Source organism: Manacus candei, unplaced genomic scaffold (assembly GCF_025592945.1).
Source record: "Manacus candei isolate 608988 ecotype Guabito, Panama unplaced genomic scaffold, ASM2559294v1 h1tg000024l, whole genome shotgun sequence".
NCBI lineage: Eukaryota > Metazoa > Chordata > Aves > Passeriformes > Pipridae > Manacus > Manacus candei.
Window position 1 is genome coordinate 406,642 of NW_026138072.1, and position 24,075 is coordinate 430,716.

Below are 24,075 nucleotides of genomic sequence, written 5' to 3' on the forward strand. Positions count from 1 at the left end.
GCCAAGTGAAAACAGATAAAACTTACATCAGTCTCACTTCCCTCCACTAAGATATATGGAAACTGTCATTTCACAAGAAGTTGCACATTTCTGAGCTTGATTCCGTGAAATGCCAAGTGTCTTTCTTCCCAGAAGAGTGGGGAAAATATGACTAGTAAAAGGCTTCAGAAACAGTGTTGAAAGATTGTGTCATACCTAGATATGATTGCATAAAGCATTCTCTTTTGGATATTGTTGATTCAGTTCTCCCACAGTCGACGCCTACTTACTCTATCCCTTCTCCATGATGCCCTCACACCTCTGTTTCAAAAGTACTCTCTTTTCAAAATGGAGAGATGAAATTATTCTCCTGTAAAAAGCCAATTCAACACTAGAAGATAAACTACTCTCGGGCTTCCAGGACAGTAAAAAATTACAGTTGTCTAAAAATAACAGTTGTTTTTTAACAACAGAACAAAACAGAACAACAGAAAAAGGTTGGTTTTTTCTAACAAGCTTTCATGTTACTGAATTACATTTTACTGTTTGTTTTTCCTATGACATAGTGCAGTTATATATTGGCATAATTCTGTTACACACTTATTTTCCTAGACCCAAACTCAGACTTATTTTCTTACAGGGTTACCCAGTATACTCCTTACCAACCTGAGGTATCCCAGGGCAGGCTGGAAAGCCTGCTAAATTACCAGACTATGGTGTGTGATATCACAGGAATGGATGTGGCTAATGCATCTTTGCTGGATGAGGGGACAGCAGCTGCAGAAGCTATGCAGTTATGTCACAGGTACTATGTTTAAATATATGGTTAAATCAACAGTGGGAAGTAATTTTGGAATTTGAAGGCATCTGTCCATGTGTAGGAATGAATAGGTGAATGGGCTGAAGTTGAGTGTGGCCTTTTCACTGTGAGCAGATCACTGTATAACTATAATGTTGCCAAACCCCCAGAGAAGTTCTCAGAGTTGATGTAAATGTTTAACTCAGACATCTAAGGCCTTAAGAAACCTAATGACCAGAGAAAGGACAGAAGGAAGGCTAGAGCAAGGAAGACTTATCCTTGTTGGAGGAGGGTCAGGTTAGAGAACACTTAAGCAAACCGGACATACATAGGGTCTTGATGTGATGCACCCATGGCCGCTGAGGGAGCCTCCTGGTATCAGTACAAGGCCACTCTTGATTGTCTCTGAACGACTGGGAGAGGTGCCTCAGCAATGGAGGAAAGCAGATGTCATTCCTGTCTTCAGGAAGGGCAGCAATGAGGATGCAGGGAACTACCAGTCAGGCCAGCCTCACCTCGATTAATCAGTGATGATGGAACAAGTGCTGGTCCTGGAAACAATTTCCAGGCATGTGAAGGACAAGAAGGTGATCAGGAATCACAAGCATGAATTAGCACAGTGGGAATTCGTGTTTAACCGATCTGATAACTTTCTACAATAAAATGGCTGGCTTGGGAGGGGAGAGCAGTGAGTATGGTCTACTTTGATGGTCTCCCTTAAATCCCCAAAGAGAAACTGAAAATTATGGCTGGGTGAGGTGGGAATGAGGTGGATTGAAAACTTGAATGTCTGGGCCCAGAGGGTGGTGATCAGTGACATGAATTCTAGGTGGAGGACAGTAATTAATGGCATACCCCAGGGGCAACACTGGGTCCAATCAGTGATGTGGATGATGGCACAGACTGTATCCTCAGCAAACCTGCTGATGATGCAGAACTGAGAGGATCAGCTGATACACTAGTGGGTCGTGGTGCCATCCAGAGGGGCCTTGAGAGGCTGGATAAAACGGAACCTTGTGAGGGTGACAGGGACCTTGTGAAGCTCAACAAGAGGAAGTGCAAAGTCCTGCACCTGTGGAGGAACAGCCCCAGGCATATGGGATACATGATGGGGGCCGGCAGGCTGGAAGGCAGCTTTACTGGAATGGCCTTTGGGTGTCCTGTGAGATATCATATTGAACACAATTCAGCAGTGTTGGCAAAAAGGCCAATAGTCTCCTGGGCTGCATCAGCAGGAGGAGTGCTGCTAGAAGGCTGGGGAGGGATCCCTCCCTCTCCTCATCCTGGTGAGTCCACACCCTGCAGTGCTGTGCCCAGCTCTGGGCTCCCTGCTACAAGAAACACATGGACATACTGCAAAGAGTGTACTTACTCTGCCTGTGGTACCAGCCCAGCTACTGGTACTTCAGTTGCTTTGTTATGGACATGTGGATCCTCCTTGGTCTGACTATTCCATTTGCTGTCACCCAGACAGACAGACAGAAAGACACACACACAGAGTACAGAGTCCCCTCACTCATGAAAAGAATCAGAAAGGCTGATTGTTAAAACAAGAAGAGAGACAGACTGCACAGGTTGGGTGCAAGTGCATCAGCCACACCATATTTGTATGAGACTGGCCTAGTTTATCCCCTTACTCCTATTTTGTTACACTTGTTGCTCCCAAAATCACTTGGCTCTGTTCTTTTTCCTCTAAACATCTCATAGTAAGCCCTTGCAATCCCAAAATGTTCTCTCATGCATCCCCAGGTGGGAGGTGGCACCCAGAGGGTGTGTCTGTTTGGGTTAATTAAATAATTAAGAGTTCCCACCTGTCTTGCAGCCTCTTTGCTCCTCTGCGCTTGCGGAGATGGGTCTCATTTGGGCTGACATCCCCTGTAAAGGGCCTGGGAGCAGTAGGAACGGGGTGTTGTTTGGGTTCCCTCACCTGCCATTGCATCTGAGGGGAGTGCAGAGGACCTTTTATCACATAGTCTAACAGACTCTGGCATGAATCTCTTGTGTCCATGAAAATTGAAGATGTGCATTGTCTTTTTCCATTAGTGTTTAAAAAGTTGTTCCTAAGTTGACAAAAGTGAAGTTGCTACTGGTATATCCAAATCTACTTTCAAGGATGTTTGTTGTAGGGGCATTTGAAAGAGACCTGCAAATGACATGAAACATGAGAATGATTGAAGACCACTGTAGCGCTGTGTGTCAGAAAGCAGGTTATGCAGCAGATACTGTTTTGTAGCTATTCACTTGTTCAAAGCCTCAGTCTGACACAAAATTGTGTTTACCAGAGAAAAGTACGGAATTGTCTTATCACAGAATTGTCTTATCACAGAATCATAGAATGGTTTGGGTTGGAAGGGACCTTAAAGATCATCTGGTTCCAACCCCACTGCTGTAGTCAGAGATACCATGTCTTCTCAGTCTCCATTTAACTACTTTGATGGCTCATGTTTATTTATCCAGGGCAACATTGAAAATCTGTATTAAAGACCACAGTTGTATTCCTTTAAAAGAGTGTGTGTGTGGACCCATTCCCACAGCTTCTGAAAGTGGCTTCTTGTTTTGCTTCGTAGTCTTCATTTTTGTCACGTATGAGTCTCATTTGAGTGTCTGAAATGAACTTTCTTATTTTAAATGTATCAGAACCTTCATTCAATCTTACACTTAATCTGGTTACAGTAACCAATATTTACAACTGCCTTTTAACATAGTAAAACACACTTCTAGAAAACAAGCTAATTTTATTTCCATGAGAAACTATATTCTTGATATGTAACCCTTCTTTTTTCTTTTTTCAACAGACACAACAAAAGAAGGAAGTTCTATGTAGATGCTCGATGCCACCCTCAAACAATAGCAGTGGTTCAAACCAGAGCAAAGTAATATTTTTCTTCATTTTCCACCATATCTTTTCACTTACATTGAATCATTTTTCATCTGTGCCTGTTCACCATATACTTAACATTTTTGAACTGTAAGATTATGCTTTTTTTTGCAAAGTAGAAGCAGAAATCTGTTATCATTTGGCATTGCTTGTAGTTTTCCATTCAAATACAACTGCAAAGAAATTAAAATAGTTTAAAAAAAAGACTAAACATATGATAAAAAGAGAATATTTAATTTTCCTCCTAATTTGTTGCACAAATACATTTGATTGTTGAATTCAGTCTGGTCTTTTATTTTTTACTAGGAAATGAATTATCCTAGATAGCAAATCTTCCCTTTTAATGAAAACTAGATCCATTTTAAGTTTACAATTTGCAGTAGTCATCTTCTAGAAATATGACTTAGTTCTCAAAGGCAAACATGTTAAAGCAGCAAAATGTTGATATCAAGTATCTTATGCATCCTCTGCTTTGCTTTGCTCCATATTTCAAAAGGCGATGTCAAATACAGTTATTCTTCAGTACTATATACCATGACATGAAACTTTCTCAATGTTTAGTGCTACAAAGCATGCTCAACTCTCTATATTTAAAGAAAAAAAATCATATATAAGTCCATGAAAACTTCTTAAGTATCAGTCCAAGGTAAGAAGTGGTAAAAATACGTTGCCTTCTGTATATTTTTGTTTCCAGTTATACAGGTGTTATTACTGAGCTCAAATTACCCCATGAGATGGATTTCAGTGGAAAGGATGTCAGTGGAGTATTATTTCAGTATCCGGATACTGAAGGGAAGATTGAAGACTTCTCCGAACTTGTTGAAAGAGCTCATCAAAATGGGGTAAAGTAAATTTTATTGGTCTGACTGATAACAATCTGATGTGTCAAACAGCCATATTCATAGAAACTAAATGTTACATGAGGTACTATCTCAGCTCCATCCACTTGATAACCATTACAGCCGTTACAACCAATGCACTTCAGCTCTGTGCAAGTGATATGGAACTGTTTGAAGCCATATTTAAAAATTTAACTCCCAGGCAAACACTGTTTCTTCAGAAAAGGAACTGACTGATCTGTGCGCTTCTGTTCTCAGACTCTCGCCTGCTGTGCTACTGACCTTCTGGCTCTCTGTATTCTGAAGCCTCCTGGAGAGTTTGGGGTGGATGTTGTCCTGGGTAACTCCCAGAGGTTTGGTGTGCCACTGTGCTATGGGGGACCCCATGCGGCATTCTTTGCTGTCAAGGAAAATCTAGTGAGAATGATGCCAGGCAGGATGGTGGGCGTTACAAGGTAAGGGTTCCCTTTGCCATCGTGTGCCTTCAGGGAAAATTGAAATCATAGAATCCTTAAGGTGGAAAAGACCTCCAAAACCATCATGTCAAACTGTCAACCTACCACCTTGTTCACCACTAAACCATGTCCCATAGCGCCATATCTCCATGATGACACCATCACTTCCCTCGGCAGCCTGTTCCAATGCTTTACAACCCTTTCTGGGAAAACCTTTTTCCTAGAGCACTCTGGTACAACTTCAGGCTGTTTCCTCTCATCCTGTTACTTGAGAGAAGAGACCAACCCTCACCTCACTACAACATCCTTTCAGGGAGTTGTAGAGAGCAATAAAGTCTCTCCTCAGAGATTTTAATAATGCATAAGAAACCGTAATAAACCTCACTGTGACCATCTTGTGCTGAACAACAGCTGACCATGGTGCTGTACCAAACACATTTTTCTTGAAAACTGTGAGAATAGAAGTTGCTTTCAGTTTTGAGGAAGCAAGCGTCAAGAATTCCGTTTGTGTGGAATGAAGCTGTGAACCGTAACGCTTGTGGCAATGTGGGATTAAAAGATAACCAAAAGCAGAGTGGATTCGTTGTGATGGCACGAGGCTTTGCAAGCTAACTTATTCCACTTATTCTGTACTGTTATACCCTTTTTTGTGCAGTCTTACAAAACACAAATGGAAAGAAGTAGAAAATTCAGTGAACCTCCAAAATAAGAAGGAGCTTAATCTAGTGCAAATTTTAGTTTCACTTAAACAAAGCAGAGAAATAGTGTGTAAAATCTTGCCTCTGATTCTTGGTGGTGGTGATGCAGACATCTTGTATTTTGACAAGATGTCTAACTAGTAATAATTAAAATACAAAGCAGTTGTCTGTGGAAAGACACAGAAGCTATTCAGAAGTACTTCAGTAACCAAAATAACTAAAACATTCACAGTTGTCGATAAGGCTTGGAAATATTTAATTTATATAGTAATATCTTTTCTTCATCTTTCTGCATCTCAAGAAAGCTGGAAAAGAAAAAGTTGAAATGGATAAAAGCTGTGATACTTCCTCAATGCATCTTTCTGCCATGAATTTTTTCAAGGTTTTGATCACAAAATCACAGAATGATTGACACTTTCTCTGGAGGGCATCTGGTCCAACCCCCTGCTCAAGCTGGGTCAGACTCAACCTAGAGTCAGTAGGCCAGGGTGTTGTCCAGGTGTCTAACATCTGCACAAAAAGAGACTTCAGTTTCTCTGAGCAACTTATGCCAGTGCTTAGTCATCCTTACAGTGAAAAAGCATTTCCTCATATTCAGAGGGAACTGCCAGTGTTTCAGGTTGTGTGCATTTCTGTTGGTCCTGTCTCTGGGCACTGCTGATAAAAGTCCAGTTCCATCCTCTTTGCCTCTTCCCTGCAGGTACTTATGTACTTTAGTGATGTCCTCCCTGACTCTTTTCTTGTCTCAGCCTTTCCTCATAGAAGAGGTGGCCAAGTTTCTTTGGCATCTGTGTGGTCCTTCACTGGACTCTCTCCATTTCCTCTGTATTGCTCTTGCACTGAGGAGCTCAGAACTGGACACAGCATTCCAGGTGAAGCCTCACCATGGCTGAAGAGAGGGCAGGGATCACCTCTCTTGTTGGCAACACTTCTAGTGCAGCCCAGGATACCATTTGCTTCCTTTGCCGCCTGGGCAGTTAGCTGGCTCATGTTTATTCTAATGTCCTCCAGGAGCCCTGGGGTTTTTCTGCTAAGCTGCTGGGTGGCCCCCAGCATGTACTGGTGCTTGGGGTTCTTTGCCGGTGCAGGACTTTGCACTTCCCTTGTTGACCTTCATGAGGTTCCTGTGAGCCCACTTCTCCACCCTGTCAAAGTTCTTCTAGATGGACCGATGGTAAACTAAGCTGCATAGTCTACCTGACCAGCCATGATGAAAACAGAAATTCAGAGACTTCAGTCTTGCTGTTTGGTGTCCCAGCTGTCCTGACTTATGCATTATTCTCTCCAGCACCCTTTTGTCTCTGAGGATAGATAAACAGTTTCAGGCTAGCATGCATAAAGCCCAGTGTCATAAATTACTGCAATTTTAAAGTAACAGAAGCAACATTTTTGCTTGTAACTTAGAGATGCAAGTGGGAAGGAAGTGTACCGACTTGCTTTGCAAACACGTGAGCAGCATATCAGGAGGGATAAAGCTACCAGCAACATCTGCACAGCACAGGTAATTTGTACTGCCTTATTTTCAGTGCTAGAAAGGAACGAGTTGCACAGTTTGAGTTAGCTTTACTTTTGGGAGTTTTTGCTAGAAAAATTAAGGACATCGAAACATTCTGATTTGTTGTGCATTTGTTTTGAGTCCTTTGAAAAATGGATCTGCTTGAAAAGAAAGTATTAGTATACGTTTCCTTTAATAAAGACTGTAGTCCTCAATTCTTGCAGTGTCATGAATCCATCTGTCTTGTAGCAATGAACACTAGTGAGTAGTGCTGTGTAATAAATGAGACAGATTTCATAATAAAATAGCAGGGAATTCCAATGATCTGAAATTTCCCACTCAAGGCAAGAGAAATAAGTTTTTAAAATCTAAAACTCATTCAAATTGTCATAACTTATATTTTTGTCTGTGTGATTTGATGTGAATATGTTACATCACCAAAAAGAGAAAAACACCGTGATTAACTGAGTAATTATCCAAAATAGTTATCTTCAGCATGCCTCCACAGACCTTCAGCCAGGCAATGTCATAACGTTTTTTTGCTCCTACCGTTGCTTTGCTTATGCTCTTAATATTGTTCCAAATTTTGAGGAGAGTTTGTTAATATTAAAACAGGCTTAATTACTTAGTATCAATGACATATGCCATGATTTTTTTGTACTGTTACTAAACGGTTGCTGTGAGACTGGCTGGACTTGATAGTCTTCAAAAATCTTTGTTACAGTAGTTAAATTTAAGCACATGTTAATTGCTAACTCAGTTACATTTCAAACCACGTTGAATTCATAATCAGTGCTGACAGTTTCATAAAAGTATTTTGCCCTTCCCTCCTTTTATTTTGTTGGCAACACATAGTCAGCTATAACATCAGCTGAGGATATGTGGTTGTCTCTGGTGCTAAAGAAACATTCCACTAAACTAGCATGAAATAACCTTTGCTAACAGGGACAGTAACAATAATAATGTCCTAAACTGTATTTGGATCCTAGGCTCTTCTGGCCAATATGTCAGCCATGTTTGGTATATACCATGGGTCTGATGGATTAAGGCATATTGCAAGACGGGTACACAATGCTACTCTAATCTTGGCTGAAGGTACGTATTTAATGTTTACAGAAACTGTTATAAAATCATTACCCCTTCTTAAATAATACATCTTCCTATGTAAACTTTTTTTGGCGAGGGAGGTGTTGCCAGCTGATTTGTGTTCTCTCAGCTGGAGAGGGACCCATTTTAATGCAAAATTCACTGCTGATATTTTTCTGTACTTCTCATAATGACACCCTAGAAATAGATATCTATGTGATAGGAACTTGCAGGCATTACTTCTGTTTCCTTGGGAAACTAGCAGGAGACTACAGAGCGAGTGCCTAGATGATACTGTTGAAATGCCGTTTGCCAGCTGCTACTTCACTTACTGGACCATTCTGGTTTACACACAGAAATCTGCACAGAGTATTAATAACATAGCAAAAGAAGGTAATAGATGATAGTAAAGCAATAGAAACATTTCAGTTAAGTTGGGTGGAGTATTGTAGCTGCTATGAACACTGAAATCCCAAAGCTTAACAGCTAACCAAAAGCACAGAATCTGTAGCAGAAAATAATGATTGCATCCGGACTATGTGGTCTGGTAGGTTTTTTTCCACTGGTATGACTATCATTGCTGTCAGAAGGAGCTACTCAAAACTGGAATGTTTGGAATTAAAGGATTATTGCCACAAATATTCATGTTTTATTTGCCAGTTTAGTTGGAAGACCTTTTGCGACTGTGAAAAGCACTAAGGCTCTAAACTTTCGTTGTGGCAAACTCTATGACACTTAATATCCATTCACATAATATAACTTTTCTTTCCAGTGTTATGATTTTGTCTTTATTCCATCTATATACCAACTCTGCTGCTGTATGTATTATAGATTTGATGTATCAGAAGGATCTGGCCTAGACTCATTATTAATTCATTATTGATTAGGTCTGAGTCTGATTTAGGTGCATTTCATACACGGTGACATTTCGCTAAAAAGCTGGTGATTTTACTAATCTTTACACAAGGAGAATACTTTGCTTTATGTAAAAGCGTTTACTTATGAGATAGATGGTGTGGTTATTCAGTTACTGTGTGAGCAGTAGAGAACTAAATATCTGTTTTTCATAGGTCTCAGACGAGCTGGTCATAAACTACATCATGATCTGTTCTTCGATACCTTGACGATAACATGTGGATGCTCGGTCAAAGAGGTTTTGGACAGGGCAGCTCTTAGAAAGATAAATTTTCGGATTTATAGTGATGGCAGAGTAAGCAATTTTCTAAACCTTTGATAAATTCATAAATTTTGTAGTATGACCTTTTCTTCATTAAGTTTCTAATCATTACATGTGGTAAACAGAACAAAATTATTTAAGACCTTGTAACTTGCTCAGATATGTCCATCAATTATAAAGGTAATATAAAGAATGAACTTGTTAGTGATGCACTTCCAGAAATAATAATTGTATTTTCATTTTATGCCTGTTAAAAAAGATTATCTAATTGTTTCATGTCAAATATGCTACTAAGGGGTAGAGTAGAGAGACTTAATGAAGAAATACAAGGTGACATCCAGAATTCAGGTCCTGTGGCACCGTTTAAAGGCAGACTGAAATCTAAACCACATTTTTGTAGGCACTAAGGACTCTTGGCCAAGTGTAATATGTTGTGTAAATTGGGATGGGGGAGGGGGTGTCATAGCAAAATGGGCAATTTTCCTATTAAGTGGAAAACACTTAGAAGCATTAGAAAGGAGATCACAAGTCTCAAAGCTTGTGAGCCATTTAGTGTGGATGGTTTAGCTCGGTAAAGGAAGGAATAGGAAAATTTTATGTAAATAAAATAAATTTATGTATATTATGTAAAATGAAGTGACACTTATGTATCATTGGGTAGATGAATTTTTTCCCCTTTTTTTTTTTCCTCCTGTGTTTCTGGAATATTTTTCTTGACCAGAACAAATGTACTGTGCTTAGAATTAACAGCTTTGAGTTAAAAACAACAATTACTGTCGTTTTTATCCGTAGCTTGGAGTATCACTTGATGAAACTGTAAATGAGAAAGACCTAGATGACATATTATGGATTTTTGGTTGCGAGTCTTCTTCTGTAAGTACATAAGAGATCATACAGTTTAAATTATCTGAATGTTTCAGAAGTTTAATGAAAAGCAAAACTGCCCTTGGGAGATTTGGTGTCTACATGATGACCATTAGTTAAATACTGAGTATTTAAGATGCTCTCTTAAAGAAAAAGGTAGTGTTAGATAACAAGGATTTATGCAGTGCCATTTTCTAATTGTGACACTTAGTTCTTTCAGTCAGCTTGGACACCTTGCATTTAGGCTGTTACTTCTTTTGTGAGGGTTAGGACATGGTGATAAGTTATTCCCTTCCCACTAGAATTTTTGTTGCATGTCATTAGTAATTAGCAGCAATACTTACAAGATGAGGTCTACTGAGACATCTGTACATATTTTTAATATAATGCTGTTGTCATGCTAGATATATACAAGTATGTATGCTGGTAAAGTTGGGGGGTTTTGCCCTAAAAACTGACTAAATCTTCAGGTAAACTGATAGTATAAGCTACTTCTGATGGAAATTGACTATGATAAAATAAGTTTCCATGAAAGTATTTAACTCTCTGTTTCTCTGTGTTGAAGGAGCTGATTGCCGAGGGTATGGGCGAGGAAACCAAAGGCATCCTTAGCACCCCATTTAAGAGAACTTCCAAATTTTTGACACACCAGGTTTTCAACAGGTTTGTGAAACTGCTCTGTATTTGGTGTTTTATGGTATTATCTGAAAATGTCTCCTTTCAAAAGCAGTAGTGGAGTCAGTTGAGAACAGTTTTGTACCTGGATTCATATAGTCTCTCCTTACTCTGAAATAATCTATTTAGTAGCATTTTTAGGTATCTTTTTCATTTTAAATGAGCGGAGCAGTACTCATGGTCACATTGGGAATAATGTTTTTCCACTAATCTGCTACATTGTGCAAGCTATTATTTGAGGATGCAATATCAGCAGACTTACTAGAGCCCTTATATTCCATATTTACTGATAGCATTTCTGAGATGGTAATAGGCATTTTTAATCCATGTTGCTATTAGCAAGCTGAAAATGCCAGTTCTATTATGTATTAATAGCTATCTTCAGTCCTACTGTTTTATTTATGTTTTTTCCTGTGTTAGCTGCTGGTATAGCTAATCTACTTGCCTTTTCACTACATTTTGTATTCTCCAGCTATCACTCTGAGACAAATATCGTGCGGTACATGAAAAGATTAGAAAACAAAGATATTTCCCTTGTTCACAGCATGATTCCTTTGGTAGGTATTTACCAAAAAGAGAAAAAATTAGGTCATTACATACATCTTTATGTATTTCAATAAATACTGATAAGTGTGTTTGTATTTTTAGGGGTCCTGCACAATGAAGCTCAATAGTTCAGCTGAACTTGCAGTAAGTAGCAATAATACTGTCTCAGCTGAGACCCACATGAGTAAACTATCTAGCCAGGGTCATTGTAGAGAAGTAAAGACTGCTCTTGGTTAGTACTCCGGCTGAGGAGGTAGTTTCTGGAGTAACTAGCCATCCTCTCCCATTTCTGCGAGGGAAAAAGGTTCTGAAAAGCACAAGTAGGAGTACAACAACAGTAGGAGACTGAGAGACTCCATTTTGAATAACATAATTAAAATAATTTTTGGAATGAGATATCACAGTCCTGTTCCCTTATGCAGTGTTGCAGTAGCTAATTCTGTCTGCTTTACAAATCTTAAAATCAAATCCTCCAAAATATGAAAACAGTCAGGTGGGACTGACTGAGTCATGCTTTGTTTTCACTTTGCTATTTGTTAGGATATCCTGCCTTTTCCCCATGGTGAAGAGTACCCAGATATCTTCATTTTTCTAGCTGTTAGCAGCCAGGCTGTTTGAGTACCAAATGCCTTTTTGACTGAATGAACTTCTGCTCTCTCCCTGTTGTATTCTCACTTTGATGTTTCACTAGGTTTCCTTTGTCCCCCTTTTCTCACTGCCTTCTCTCTCTCCTTTCACTGTTTTCTGTATTGTATATTCCCTCTAATTAAAATTAGTAGCAACAAAATGTTATATACTATTCCACACAACTCCTCTCTGTTCACCTTGTGATCCTACAGCTCTACAAAAGGGTAGGTGATGTAGTAGGAGAAATTAAGGTTTTTTAATCATATTCTGAATGTTAAAAATAGGTTTACTGGAAATCATAAAATCATTTCAGTTGAAAAAGACCTTTAAGATTGAATCCATCTGTTAACCTGTCACTAAACCATGTTCCTAATCACCAAATCTACATATCTTATAAATACTTCCAGGGTTGTTGACTCCAGCAGTTCCCTGAGGAGGCTGTTCAAATGTTTGTTGACCCTTTTTATGAAGAAATTTTTCCTAATATCCAATCTTAGTCTTTTGTCCTATTGGTCATTACCTGAGAAAAGAGACAGACCCCAGCCTTGCTACAGCCTCCTTTCAGGTCATTGTAAAGAGCAGTAAAGTTCCCCTAAGCCTAATTTTCTCCAGGCTAAACACCCCCCAGCTCCCTCAGCTGATCCTCTCCAGACTCATAAGACTTCGTAAGTGCTCCAGACCCTTCTTCGGCTTTGTTGCCCTTCTCTGGACATGCTCTGAGACTTCAATTTCTCTCTTGTTGTGAGGGGCCCAGAACTGGACACAGGATTCAAGGTGCAGCCTCACCAGTGCTGAGTAGTGGGGAAGATCATTTCCCCAGTCCTGCTGGCCACACTATTTCTCATACAGGACAGGATGCCATTGGCCCTCTTGACCACCTGGGCACACTGCTGGCCCATGTTCAGCCACTGTTGACCAGCAGCCCCAGGTACTTTTCCTCCAGGCAGCTTTCCAGGCACTCCGCTTTCAGCCTGTAGTGCTGCTTGGGGTTATTTTGACCCAACGGTGCAGAAATGCCAATAGAAATTTGGCATCCCACCCTTTAGGGGAAGGGAACACCAGAGATTTGCAGATGCTCATGGTCAAAAAGGAACAACAAAAATCAGAGGGTCCGCAGAAGAAACTTACACACTTAAATCTTACGCTTGGTATGGAAATTGGTGTGTTAGTCTTTTATGTTCTAGCAGAAGCCCATGGTGGTAGGGGTAGGTTGAAGAGAAGAGAGAGAGAGAGGAAAATTAGAGAGAGGGAGAGAGAAAGAGTGGAAGAAAGGTGCAAAGAAAGAATGATCACTAATCTTGATCCAGTGTTGATCCAGCTGTTGGGGTGTCCAGGGTCCTGCGACACATGTGCACTCAGGCTTCGTGGGGGCACCTTTTCATTGATAAGTTTTCCCTACCCTGGAGATAAGTTTCTTGCTGTCTATGCAAATTAGTTATCATGCACAGCCTGTTCATCTAGATGTTTCTTGAAATGGGTCCTAGGGCTTTGCAGGTCTTCGGTGGTCTTGATCCCCCACCCCCCAATTGGATCAATTCCTGCACTTTTGCTGTACTATGTTGTGCCTACCTCCAGGAGCCAAAACAAGTACTTTTGTCCCAAGAATGTGGTGCTCTACCTCCATATAGCCCTCTTCTCCAGCTGCATCCTGTGCTTTCTTACCCATTTACACAGTGTGCTCTAACCAACAATCTTTGGTTAGCTCCACAGCTATCTGGCTGTCAGTGTTTGGGACATCTCATCTTCTAGGCTTCTACACCACCCCAGGGCTCAAACATCAATATGGACCTGGTGATCTGCTGAGAAGGAAAAAGAAGGCGGCAAGAGAGAGGCAAATGTATTCTATAAGTCATTTCTAAGCTTTGGGGGTAATCTCTTCATAATACTCAGATCTTAATATGTAATCCAGTTACCAAAATAAAAAGCTAAAATGTTAACATTAAATCAGTAAACATCAGACCTTGCTGAACCTCATACCAATGGCCTTGGCCCATTGATCCAGCCTGTCCAGATCCCTCTGTGGAGGCTTCCAAACCTCCAGCAGATCAATGCTCCCACCCAGATTGATACAGTTTCTTCATAGAGTTTAACAAGAAAACAGAGTTGTTTGCAAAATATTTTGTTATAGCATTGTTTGTTTGTTTGTTTTTGTTTTTTATAGCCTATTTCATGGAGAGAATTTGCCAACATCCACCCTTTTGTGCCCCTGGATCAAGCTCAAGGGTATCAGCAGCTTTTCATGGATTTAGAGAAGGACCTATGTGAGATTACTGGCTATGACAAAATCTCCTTCCAACCAAATAGGTAGGAATTTTTTTCTGAACATTAGCACCTAAACTGATTCCAAAAACTTACTTCTAATGAAAGTGTGCTAGCTAAAAACGGAAGAATTTTCTAAAATTAAATTTGCCTTGAATGCAAGATTATGAATGCAAATTGTTTTTTTCAAAGACGACAGCACCTTATTTTGTCTTGTGTCTTCTAAGAGTTTAAGGATTTGGTCTTTTAAATTTTTTTAATATTTCTTCCCATGTTTTCCTCTCTATGAATGTTTCTCCACCACTGCTTGTGTAAAATGGTGGTGTTATTGGTATTCTCCTGTGAGCTAAAAATAAAGATGTGAAATAGGAATAAGCTGTATGAGCTGTCAGCTGTGTAATTGTTGAAACTGGTATTTGATGCACTAGGTTTGACTGAAGAATGCCTAGGATCTGCATGCTCACTGAAATAAATACAGCAGCATTGAATGATAAATGCAGCCTGTTTATGTCCATTAGCAGTTTTGATATAAAATGAGCAGCAAGAAATTACACTTAGGATTTCACTGAAAGACTTGTTATGTTTCACTGTGAACACTTTGTTATGCATTTCAGTATTAGTTTGCCTCTCTGTAACCAAGCATGTAGTCTCCTGCTAGGTGCGGAAATGTGGATCAACTCCACCACCAAAAGGATTTCACATCATAGTGTAAGCACATAAAATGGCATAACTTCTACCATCTACTGTTTTCATCTACATCCAGTTATTAATTAAGGCGTGTCCATTTGTAGTTTAATCTAGGGGATGTGCTAATTCTAATTTGCTGACAGTTGCCTAAAGTCATTGATAAGGATTAGCGCTGAACAGTTTTGAAGTTTTGGCAGAGAGTTGTCACTTTCTGGTTTGTGTGCTGTGTAACAGTGTTTGTGTTTCTCTTCCAGTGGAGCCCAAGGAGAGTATGCAGGCTTGGCTGCAATCAAAGCTTATTTAAATGCCAAAGGAGAACGTCATAGAACCGTAAGTGTCAACACTCATGTGGGGAAGAGCTTTTGGGTGGAAATTGAAGAAAGGAAAGTTGATTCAGCAGCTGGGAGTCACCTAGAGAGAAATCAGGTTGTGTATCCTCACCTGTGACAAGCTTTCAGTATTCCTTGCTTCCCTCATGAATCCTGGGTACCATCTTAAAACTTTTTACAGACAGTGAGAATGAGAAAGGGTACTCCCTGAAGGGGAGTCTGGCATGGACAGACTTAACTTTCTCCGTAGCAGCCCATATGGTGCTGTGCTTTGTGGTTAAAGGGATCTCTTGGCTACTGATGAACAGTGCTTTCACAGTGCTAATGCTTTTTCTTTATCTCACTGCTCTGCCCTGACCCTGTCCTTTCCCCAGCAAGGAGGCTGGATGTGGGCAAGAGGCTGGGAGAGACACAGCTGACCTCAGCTGACCAAAGGGATATTTTATGCCATATAATGGCATGTGCAACAAAAGCTCAGGGAAAGGAGAACACAGCAGGGAAGGTCATAATTATGGCATTTTAATTCCCAGGCAACCATTACATGTGCTGGATATGTGGCCAGCCATGGAAAGTAATGAATCAATTAATTAAGAGCAGGTGCTGATTGCTACCATGGTAGTGTGCTGGTGACAGTATTGCACCAACCAAGATGCCCTAGTTACCATCCATCATCCATTCATCTACTGGAGAGCCAAGGAGGGATAAGCAAGACTTAATAACCCGTAAATAGTCCTGTAAGGCCAATGCAAAAAGTATGACAGTGACTGGAAGTTAACAGTGGACTATCTGCCATCAGTGAGTGCTGCCACGTGTGACAAGCTCAAACTCCGGTATAAGTGGGAGTCAAAGGCAGCCAAGCAGTATGCCACAACTGATGCTGTAAAAGCATTTTTCCTTAACCCTTTGGCAGCAGAGTCTAGGTCAGTCTGTTTCTGGCAGTTTGTGGCACTGTGTCCAGTACATCTGGAACTGACTGCCCAGGGCTGGAAGCACATCTCTACCTACCTGCCAGTCTTTGACTGATACAGACTGCCCTGGAACACGGTGAAGTCCATGAAAACCTGCAGTACATGGATAGACACCATTGTATGGGACAGCACAACCCCACTGGAATCATCTGAGGAGGGGTAAAAATATTCCAGACCATTTGGAAAGCTGGTTTTGCCATAAAACCAAAGTATAAGAGATCCAGTTCTTGGGACTGAAACAGCAAGATGGTTGTCACACCCCTGGGAGTGCAGTCAATAACTGTGACCCCACCAGCTTTCCCTTCCCCAGAAAGGAACACAGGCTTGTTAGGCATTGTGGATTATTGGAGAATGCATGTGTATGCCAGGTTACATTCAGCTTGAGAGCCCTCTCCGTTGAGTGACCTTAAAGAAGAATTATCTTGAGTGGGGTTCTGAGCAGCAACAGATCAAAGAGGGGATAGTTTGTGTGGCAGCCCTTGGGTGCCTATTCAGGTGGGAACAACTGTGAGAAATGTACTCTACATTTCAGCTGTGGAGCCTTCAGAGTTTTGGAGCTGGAGGTATTGAGGATCCAAGGCTTACTGCACTCTGACTGGAAAAGAGATAACAGCAGTGCACTGGGGGGGTAATCTACTTCAAAGGTTATTGGTACAGCACAGCTCCTCTTGCACTGTGATCACCTGTGCTGCACTGGATAGTCTGCATTATGCATTTTTCTAGAATTAAATCTAATGCTTGAGGAAGAAATGCTTGTCTTATGAGGAAGCTTCTGGTATTTACAGTATCCTAGAGAAAATGTTCTGTGGCTTCACCACCCATTATTGTATCATTCTTCGTAATAAATGCTTTCTCTTTTTTGAACTTGACATGTTACAGTTTCATGTAACACCCTCTCACTCTAGAAGGATGTTGAACAGTTCTTCATGGACATACCATGTTAATTCTGAGATTTTTTCATTTATCCTTATCCATCCATATTTCTGTTCTTCTAGTTGGATTCTAGTTGTCTATCCTTCTCAAAAAAGCCATCTCATAACTTTGATTATCTTCAGAGCTTCTGTGTTCCTTTCACTTTTTTTCTCTATTTCCTTCCTAGTTTTTGATGCAGTTGCTTTCTTTTCCATCAACACCGTAAGATTTTTTGAGTAGCTATAGGTTCAAAACTAAGGATCACACTTTTGAGTTGTTAAGATTTGTTTTCTTATGTAATACTCTAGATCAGTCTGGTTCCAGTATATATATACATTTTTGAATGTTGCTACTTTGGATTGTGAGTCGTTTTTTGAACTGTGAAGTCAGTTCTTTTAGGGACCTGGGGAGTTTGGTATTAACAGGATATTTGGCATTTCACTCTGTGTCTCCATTATAAACCCAATTATGAGTAATTTTAAATGCTAAAGAACCAGCACAGATATATGTAATATTCTATTATGATGACCTTTCTTTACAGTGAAAACTGATTGGATCTTTTCGTTTCTTTCCTGTGTTTCCATGAAATATTTACCCACATGAACCTTCCCATTTACTCCTTTGGAAGTTAGGTTAGGAACATTTTTGGGACCACATCCAAAACTTCTTTGAAATCTGAGATTAGTTAGATCTTCTTCTTTCACACACTCACAGAGCTGACTTTAAACAGCTGGAAGAAACTCCTTAGTGCAATAATATCCATATTTTCTGAACCTGATTTTATCCTTCACTTTGGACTTACTTGCCTTCTCAAAATGGAAGGGTCGTTGTCCTGATCTCCTGGGAACTATAGACTATATGTGAGGAAACTACCTAAAATTGAATAGTTAAGCATTGTCTTACTCTGTGTTTCTTTGTTGCATCCAGATCACCTCAAACTTCTTGGAAATCAGCCACTCTTTACAATTACAAGCTTTGTTTTGTGAGTAGTTTTACTCAAGGGGAAGCGAAATTAGGTTGAAATTTTATTCCTCTTACAGTTGTCTTCTTATTGTCCATGTATGCTTTGCTGTTGCTCGTATTCTATATAAGATCCTTGGGCTTCTGTGAGTCTCTGTGATCCTTCTGTGCTCCAAAATACCCAGAGGTTGACTGCACAGGAGAGAGAGCCTGGAGGCACTTGCACTTACATATTAAAGATTTCAAATGTTACATAAAAATAAAGATACTCTTGGGAAAAAATAAAATGAGAAAGCCCACAAAATGTTGACATTTCAGCTGAAGTGAGCTTTTCTCCTGAGCTGGAGAAAGTAACTAAACCAGCAGTTCAAGCTTCTTGCAGTTGGCTTCGTTTGGATGTGGTGCCCTCTCGTGGGACAAAAGCATGGACATGAACTGACAAGTCTCATCTCTCCACTTTGTTGCCTGATCAATAACATCTGTACCCAGCAGGACTGGGTGGCCATCTCAACTCGCTTTACATTTCTGCTGTGCAGCTAAAATGGCTACAGATGTGGCACAGGGCTTCCTGGCACTGGGGCTGGGATGCCTGTGTTTCCTGTGTTCTGAAGTAATTAACATTTGTCTCAGCATCTTTATGGAAAAAGTTCCATGAACCATCGTGCAGTTTCTCATGAAAACAAAGTGCCTTAAAGCCATTTTACAAAGCTAAGTCTGAGTCATTTAACAAACTGAGTTAAATCTTTCCAAGAGAACTATAATAGACAAATGTTTCAATATCCTCATTGAATAGAAGCAAAGGATTTGGGGTTTTTTAGAGAAGATATATTGTCTTTAGAAGGGGTAGAATTCCTAGCAAATGTCTGGATACATCCTGACCTCCATTTTCCTATCACTGAGAAGAGCCTACATTTATTTAAGTACTTCTCTTGTTTTCTTTTTACATTAACAGTATAGAGCATGTAAGTAGCTCTCTGAAACTTCTTACCTATAGCCAAAATATTTCAGAATAAATTTTTGTTTTGAGTAGAATACACAAGAAAATTTTTTGAAAGTCAGCTGAAGTTGTTGTGGAAAATTTGTAATTAGTTTTTCCTTTCAAGTCATTGTATGTATGGAGACTGATTACTTAAAAAAAGATTGTCTTTTAAAAAAAGGTGGGGTGAGACAAAAGGACTTTAAATGTGAGTATCTGAGATAATATTCTGGAACTGCAGCCCTAAATATGATTATGTAGCAAATGAAACTTTTTAGATGCTGATACCTGAATGGATTAAAAAAAAATCTAGTTGCATCGTTCAGTACAAGAGGTAATTTGCCAGAAAACATTACCTAAGGATTCCTTTTGGAAACTCTGATAATGAGACGTAGCCAAATGCAGACCATAATGCTTTAAGAATTTTTTAACAAGTTATACTTCAGCCCCTGCTTTTTTCCCCTTCTAAGGTGTGCCTTATTCCTAAATCTGCTCATGGTACAAATCCAGCAAGTGCGCAAATGGCAGGGATGAAGATTCAGCCAATTGAAGTGGATAAAAATGGGAGCATTGATATCTCCCATTTAAAAGCAATGGTGAGTATTTATTTATATTTAATTTTTAAGATGGGAACACTCCTTCTCTGAAGGTAATGGCAGCTGAATCACATTTTTCTTTGGGAGAAAATAGAGCAATAATAATGTTTATGTGCTTGGAAATGATAAGTAATTATTTTTCTTATTATAATTTTTTGCTCATTCAGCCACTAGCCATGTGGTACTTGTGAGATTTCATTTGAGGATCTTTGATGCAGGAGTTGCTCAGAGTCTTTCTACACTCTTTTATAGCAGACCCTTTGGCTCACATCTAGTAGTTGAAACAAAGGAACCATGTTGATGAGTGTGAAGCATTTCAAACTGAATTTAGCCTTCTCTTAGCAAAGTTCAAGTCACCTCTGCTGGGGAAGGTGTTGCTAGGCAACTTTTTTTTTTGTGTGTAGATTGGCTGCAGGTGAATCTTGGGATGCAAGGGAATAGCAAGACACATTTCCATATTTGAACAAACTTTTGTGGTAGTTGTAGAACTGTATTGCTGAAAGTAGGGGGAATAGCCATTTATATCACATTACCTCTAAGGCCAGATAGTTCCCTTGGCTTGTCTGGAGGTTTCAGAAGTGACTGTTATATATATATGTGTGTGTGTGTGTGTGTGTGTGTGTGTGTGTGTGTGTATGTATATATGCCTTCTTCTCCAATTTAAAATTCTGATTTATTGAGAAAACACGGTTTTTCCATAGGCATTGCTGAGGGAAGGAACCCAGTACACTTTGCTGATCATAAATTACTTTGATTATCTGCTGATAGACTTGTTTCCCACCTGTAAAACAGCTGATGACTTCAGTTGTATTTTTTTGTAAAAACCTAGAGAAGCTTTGGGAGCCTCACTGACCTTTTCTCTCCCTCTCCCTGCCACCAGGTGGACAAGCACAAAGAGAACTTGGCAGCCATCATGATCACATACCCTTCTACCAACGGTGTGTTCGAAGAGGAGATTGGGGATGTGTGTGACCTCATTCACAATCATGGAGGACAAGTTTATTTAGACGGAGCAAACATGAATGCTCAGGTACAAAATCTCCTAGGCAGATTTATTACAGCTGGGAGTCCGTGGAATAAATTGCACAGCAGTACTCAGTTCAGACCATAACACAGCTTCCTCACAAGGTGGCACAGTGCTTGGGGGAGGAGTGAGGTTTGCAAGAACTGTAATAAAAATTAGATGGCAAAAGTAAGTATCTTATATTTGGTTTGCCCTGAAATGTGTTGTAATGTGTATGAGTTGTTCACTGAAATTGGCTTAGTCTGCTTAACCTTTATCAAAGACATTCTTTGCAGACATAATTAAGAATTCTTAAAGCAAAAAGTTGTTTGCATCAAGTTCTTGTTTCATGATGCATCACAATAAACATAAAAACATACAGTCTTTTTCAACATGCTTTCCTTGAATGCATTAATAGGTCTTAAATGGCACATGAAGAAGGTTTTGAAACAGAGTATTCCCTTCACAGGTGGGTCTGTGTCGTCCTGGAGACTACGGCTCTGATGTCTCTCACTTAAATCTTCACAAAACCTTTTGCATTCCCCATGGAGGAGGAGGACCTGGAATGGGACCAATTGGAGTGTGGGTATCTCTATATGAATAGCCTTTCCTTAAAGAAGTATATATTTTATATATATCCCTTAGTGAATCATGGTTGGTGTTTCACTTCAGTGCACTGGAAGAGGGATACTGTTTGTAAACTTCTGTCTTTCTCCAGCATAGTCATGTGCTGATCTCATGAATGGTGTAGTTCACTCGCGTTCTCAAACCCTGACTTCCATGTTGGCCTTTTAGTGTGCATGGTAGAGCTCCCTCAGCAATCCATTTCCTGAGTAAAAGCAGAGATGATCTGTGGGCTTTGAGGGCTGATGCTGTATGTAGTACAGAATGCAGAAGTGGAACATGAGCTATGTGAATCTATTCTGTAGAGCATTCATATTTCCTTAAAAGAAAATAATCTTACTTGTTTCAAGAAAATAATTTTTATTTGGATAGCTCCATGAATATCTTGTGATAGGTTGAAAACTGAGTGCCATCCTCCATTGGCACCAGTTACGTTAATAAACTTTGTTGAAGACGTAGACCAGACTTCCTGGAGGACTGTTTGGAAGCAAGGTGAAGAGAAACTACTGCTGAAACTGTCCAGATGTGGTAACACAGAAACACTCATTTAAGTTCTATAATCAATGTTTTTGTTTTAGGAAGAAACATTTGGCTCCCTACTTGCCTACCCACCCTGTCATCAAAATACAGCCGGATAAGGATGCATGTTCTTTGGGTACTGTCAGTGCTGCACCTTGGGGTTCCAGTGCTATATTGCCAATTTCCTGGGTGTATATCAAGGTGTGTAGACTTTTATAAGGAGTTTCAGCTGAGGTTCTGTTTCTGTTTCAAGTGCGATGCCACTGGAACCACATGAACAGGTTTAAGAGCAACTCAGCATAAGATGTTTGCGCAGACAGAAACGCAAGTGACTACAGCACAATCAGATTATTTACATCCATCAAACCTCCTTGTTTTCCAGTAGGACAGTGGAACTGCCTATTGCCATCTTTTGCCATGGGAAAGGATGTTTGGACAAATGCTGTATCTGTGCAGCCTGGTTAACTCTTTTACCTCTTGTCTGTAATAATTTTTGAGACAAGTGGACACCAGGCAGAAAACAGCAATCAGGCTTGCCCTCACACTTTTTCTGACACGGAAGTTTTCATGTTTAAAAGCTACTTGGTTAATTACTGTTCTTCCAAGAATATTTCTATTTGTATGCTGCAGTATTGTTATACTTGACATGTATGTAACTTTCCCATATCCTGAATTCCAGAGGATTTTACTGAATTTTAAAACTGAACTTAGTTTTGGCTTTGGATGTGAGACAGCTTGATCATGATCTCTGTAATTTGTAGTTTAGTGATAAGCCAGCAAATATTTGGTTGCATATATGTAAGTATTTTGCCAAGAGAGATGAGTGTAGATTCAAAATCTGTTTGAGAGAAGGTGTGCTGGGACTCTAAGCAACATTTAAAGCTTTCAATGACAGAAAATGTTGGGGAATAGTGAACATAGGGGCAGTGTCGTTCAGGGTACTCTGTCGCCAGTTTGATACTCTAACCATGAAAACTTCTCTGCTGAGGATGCCAGCTCTCCCAGAATTCAAAATGAGCAAATATGAGCTGATGCAACTTACCTGGTGGCTTTTCAGCTGTGGGTAAAAATCACTTGTGATTGTAAGCTGGTTCCCATTACAGAATATTTAAACTGTAGTAAATCTTTAAGGGAAGATGTTTCTTCACACTGCAAAATGCCATCTATTTACACTGTCCCATCTTAAGAGGTTACCTTGAAGGATGTTTTGGCTTTCTTCTATATCACCTTAACTTCTAAGTGCAATGTTAAGAAATTCAACCACATCTCAATTCCAGCATTGTCCTTTTGCAGTGATTTAACAGAGGAATAAGTGCATCTGTGTTCATTTGGCTCTGGTCTTTGTTAATACACAGTATCATCTGTGACATGACACCAGCAAGCAGAATTTGAGTTACTGGGATAATCTGTACAGACAGCACACATAGCTTTTTGGACAACTCTCTGGATACTCTTTCCTTAGGATGGTGACAGGCAGCCTGTGCCTTTCGACATTATTGAGTTCTCACTTTTTTTTCTATTCACTTCAAAGCTTCACAGTTTGAGGAAAGGACATCAAGCTTAATCTCTTACACAGTAAACACTCTCATAAGCTATGTATACCACAGGTGCTTTCAGTTAATACCCAGAGCTTTTCTGTGAGTGTCGTGTGGAAAAGTGTAATAGCAGAGTGACTGCCTTAAAACTAGCCAGATGCATCAAGGTGCTGTTTTCTATCATGCTTGTCAGTGCAAGAGCACACTTGGCTTGCTTGGGAGTGGTTTTAGATCTGTTTCTTCATGTTATTCCTCTTTCAGACAATGGGAGCGAAGGGTCTGAAGCATGCTTCTGAAATTGCTATACTAAATGCAAACTACATGGCAAAGAGGCTAGAGAAGCACTACAAAATCCTTTTCAGAGGAGCAGAAGGCAAGTATTAGACAACTTTTTCTTCTACAAAGCTGACTTTTCTTTTGCCTCATGTAGAAGTTGGCTTGCAATATAGTTCTTTTTTAATGCTATGTGACATCTCAAACTTCTCTTGATGTTGTTCACAAGAAGTGAAATAACCTGCCACACTTCTTCTGGGGATGAAGATTTCTTCTGCAATGAAACTGAGACACTTGGAAGTAGAAGGAAAAAAAT

At 39.9% G+C, this 24,075-nt stretch overlaps 1 protein-coding gene across 2 annotated transcripts in view; it reads left to right on the plus strand.

Annotated features, from left to right (window-relative positions):
- The window catches only part of GLDC (glycine decarboxylase), a 43,710-nt gene that overhangs the window by 14,035 nt on the left and 5,600 nt on the right, over positions 1-24,075 (plus strand). For both annotated transcript variants that reach the window (XR_007904640.1, XM_051788251.1), the window contains exons 4-21: positions 620-784; positions 3,574-3,651; positions 4,351-4,498; positions 4,754-4,950; positions 7,053-7,149; positions 8,133-8,238; positions 9,300-9,439; positions 10,199-10,279; positions 10,836-10,933; positions 11,418-11,502; positions 11,594-11,635; positions 14,280-14,422; positions 15,319-15,394; positions 19,680-19,805; positions 20,686-20,835; positions 21,278-21,390; positions 22,011-22,152; positions 23,748-23,859. Coding sequence is in view for 1 of the 2 variants with exons in the window: in XM_051788251.1 (XP_051644211.1) it covers positions 620-784; positions 3,574-3,651; positions 4,351-4,498; positions 4,754-4,950; positions 7,053-7,149; positions 8,133-8,238; positions 9,300-9,439; positions 10,199-10,279; positions 10,836-10,933; positions 11,418-11,502; positions 11,594-11,635; positions 14,280-14,422; positions 15,319-15,394; positions 19,680-19,805; positions 20,686-20,835; positions 21,278-21,390; positions 22,011-22,152; positions 23,748-23,859 (2,099 nt within the window). In the remaining variant the exon portion in view is untranslated. The remainder of the gene's footprint in view (positions 1-619; positions 785-3,573; positions 3,652-4,350; positions 4,499-4,753; positions 4,951-7,052; positions 7,150-8,132; positions 8,239-9,299; positions 9,440-10,198; positions 10,280-10,835; positions 10,934-11,417; positions 11,503-11,593; positions 11,636-14,279; positions 14,423-15,318; positions 15,395-19,679; positions 19,806-20,685; positions 20,836-21,277; positions 21,391-22,010; positions 22,153-23,747; positions 23,860-24,075) is intronic.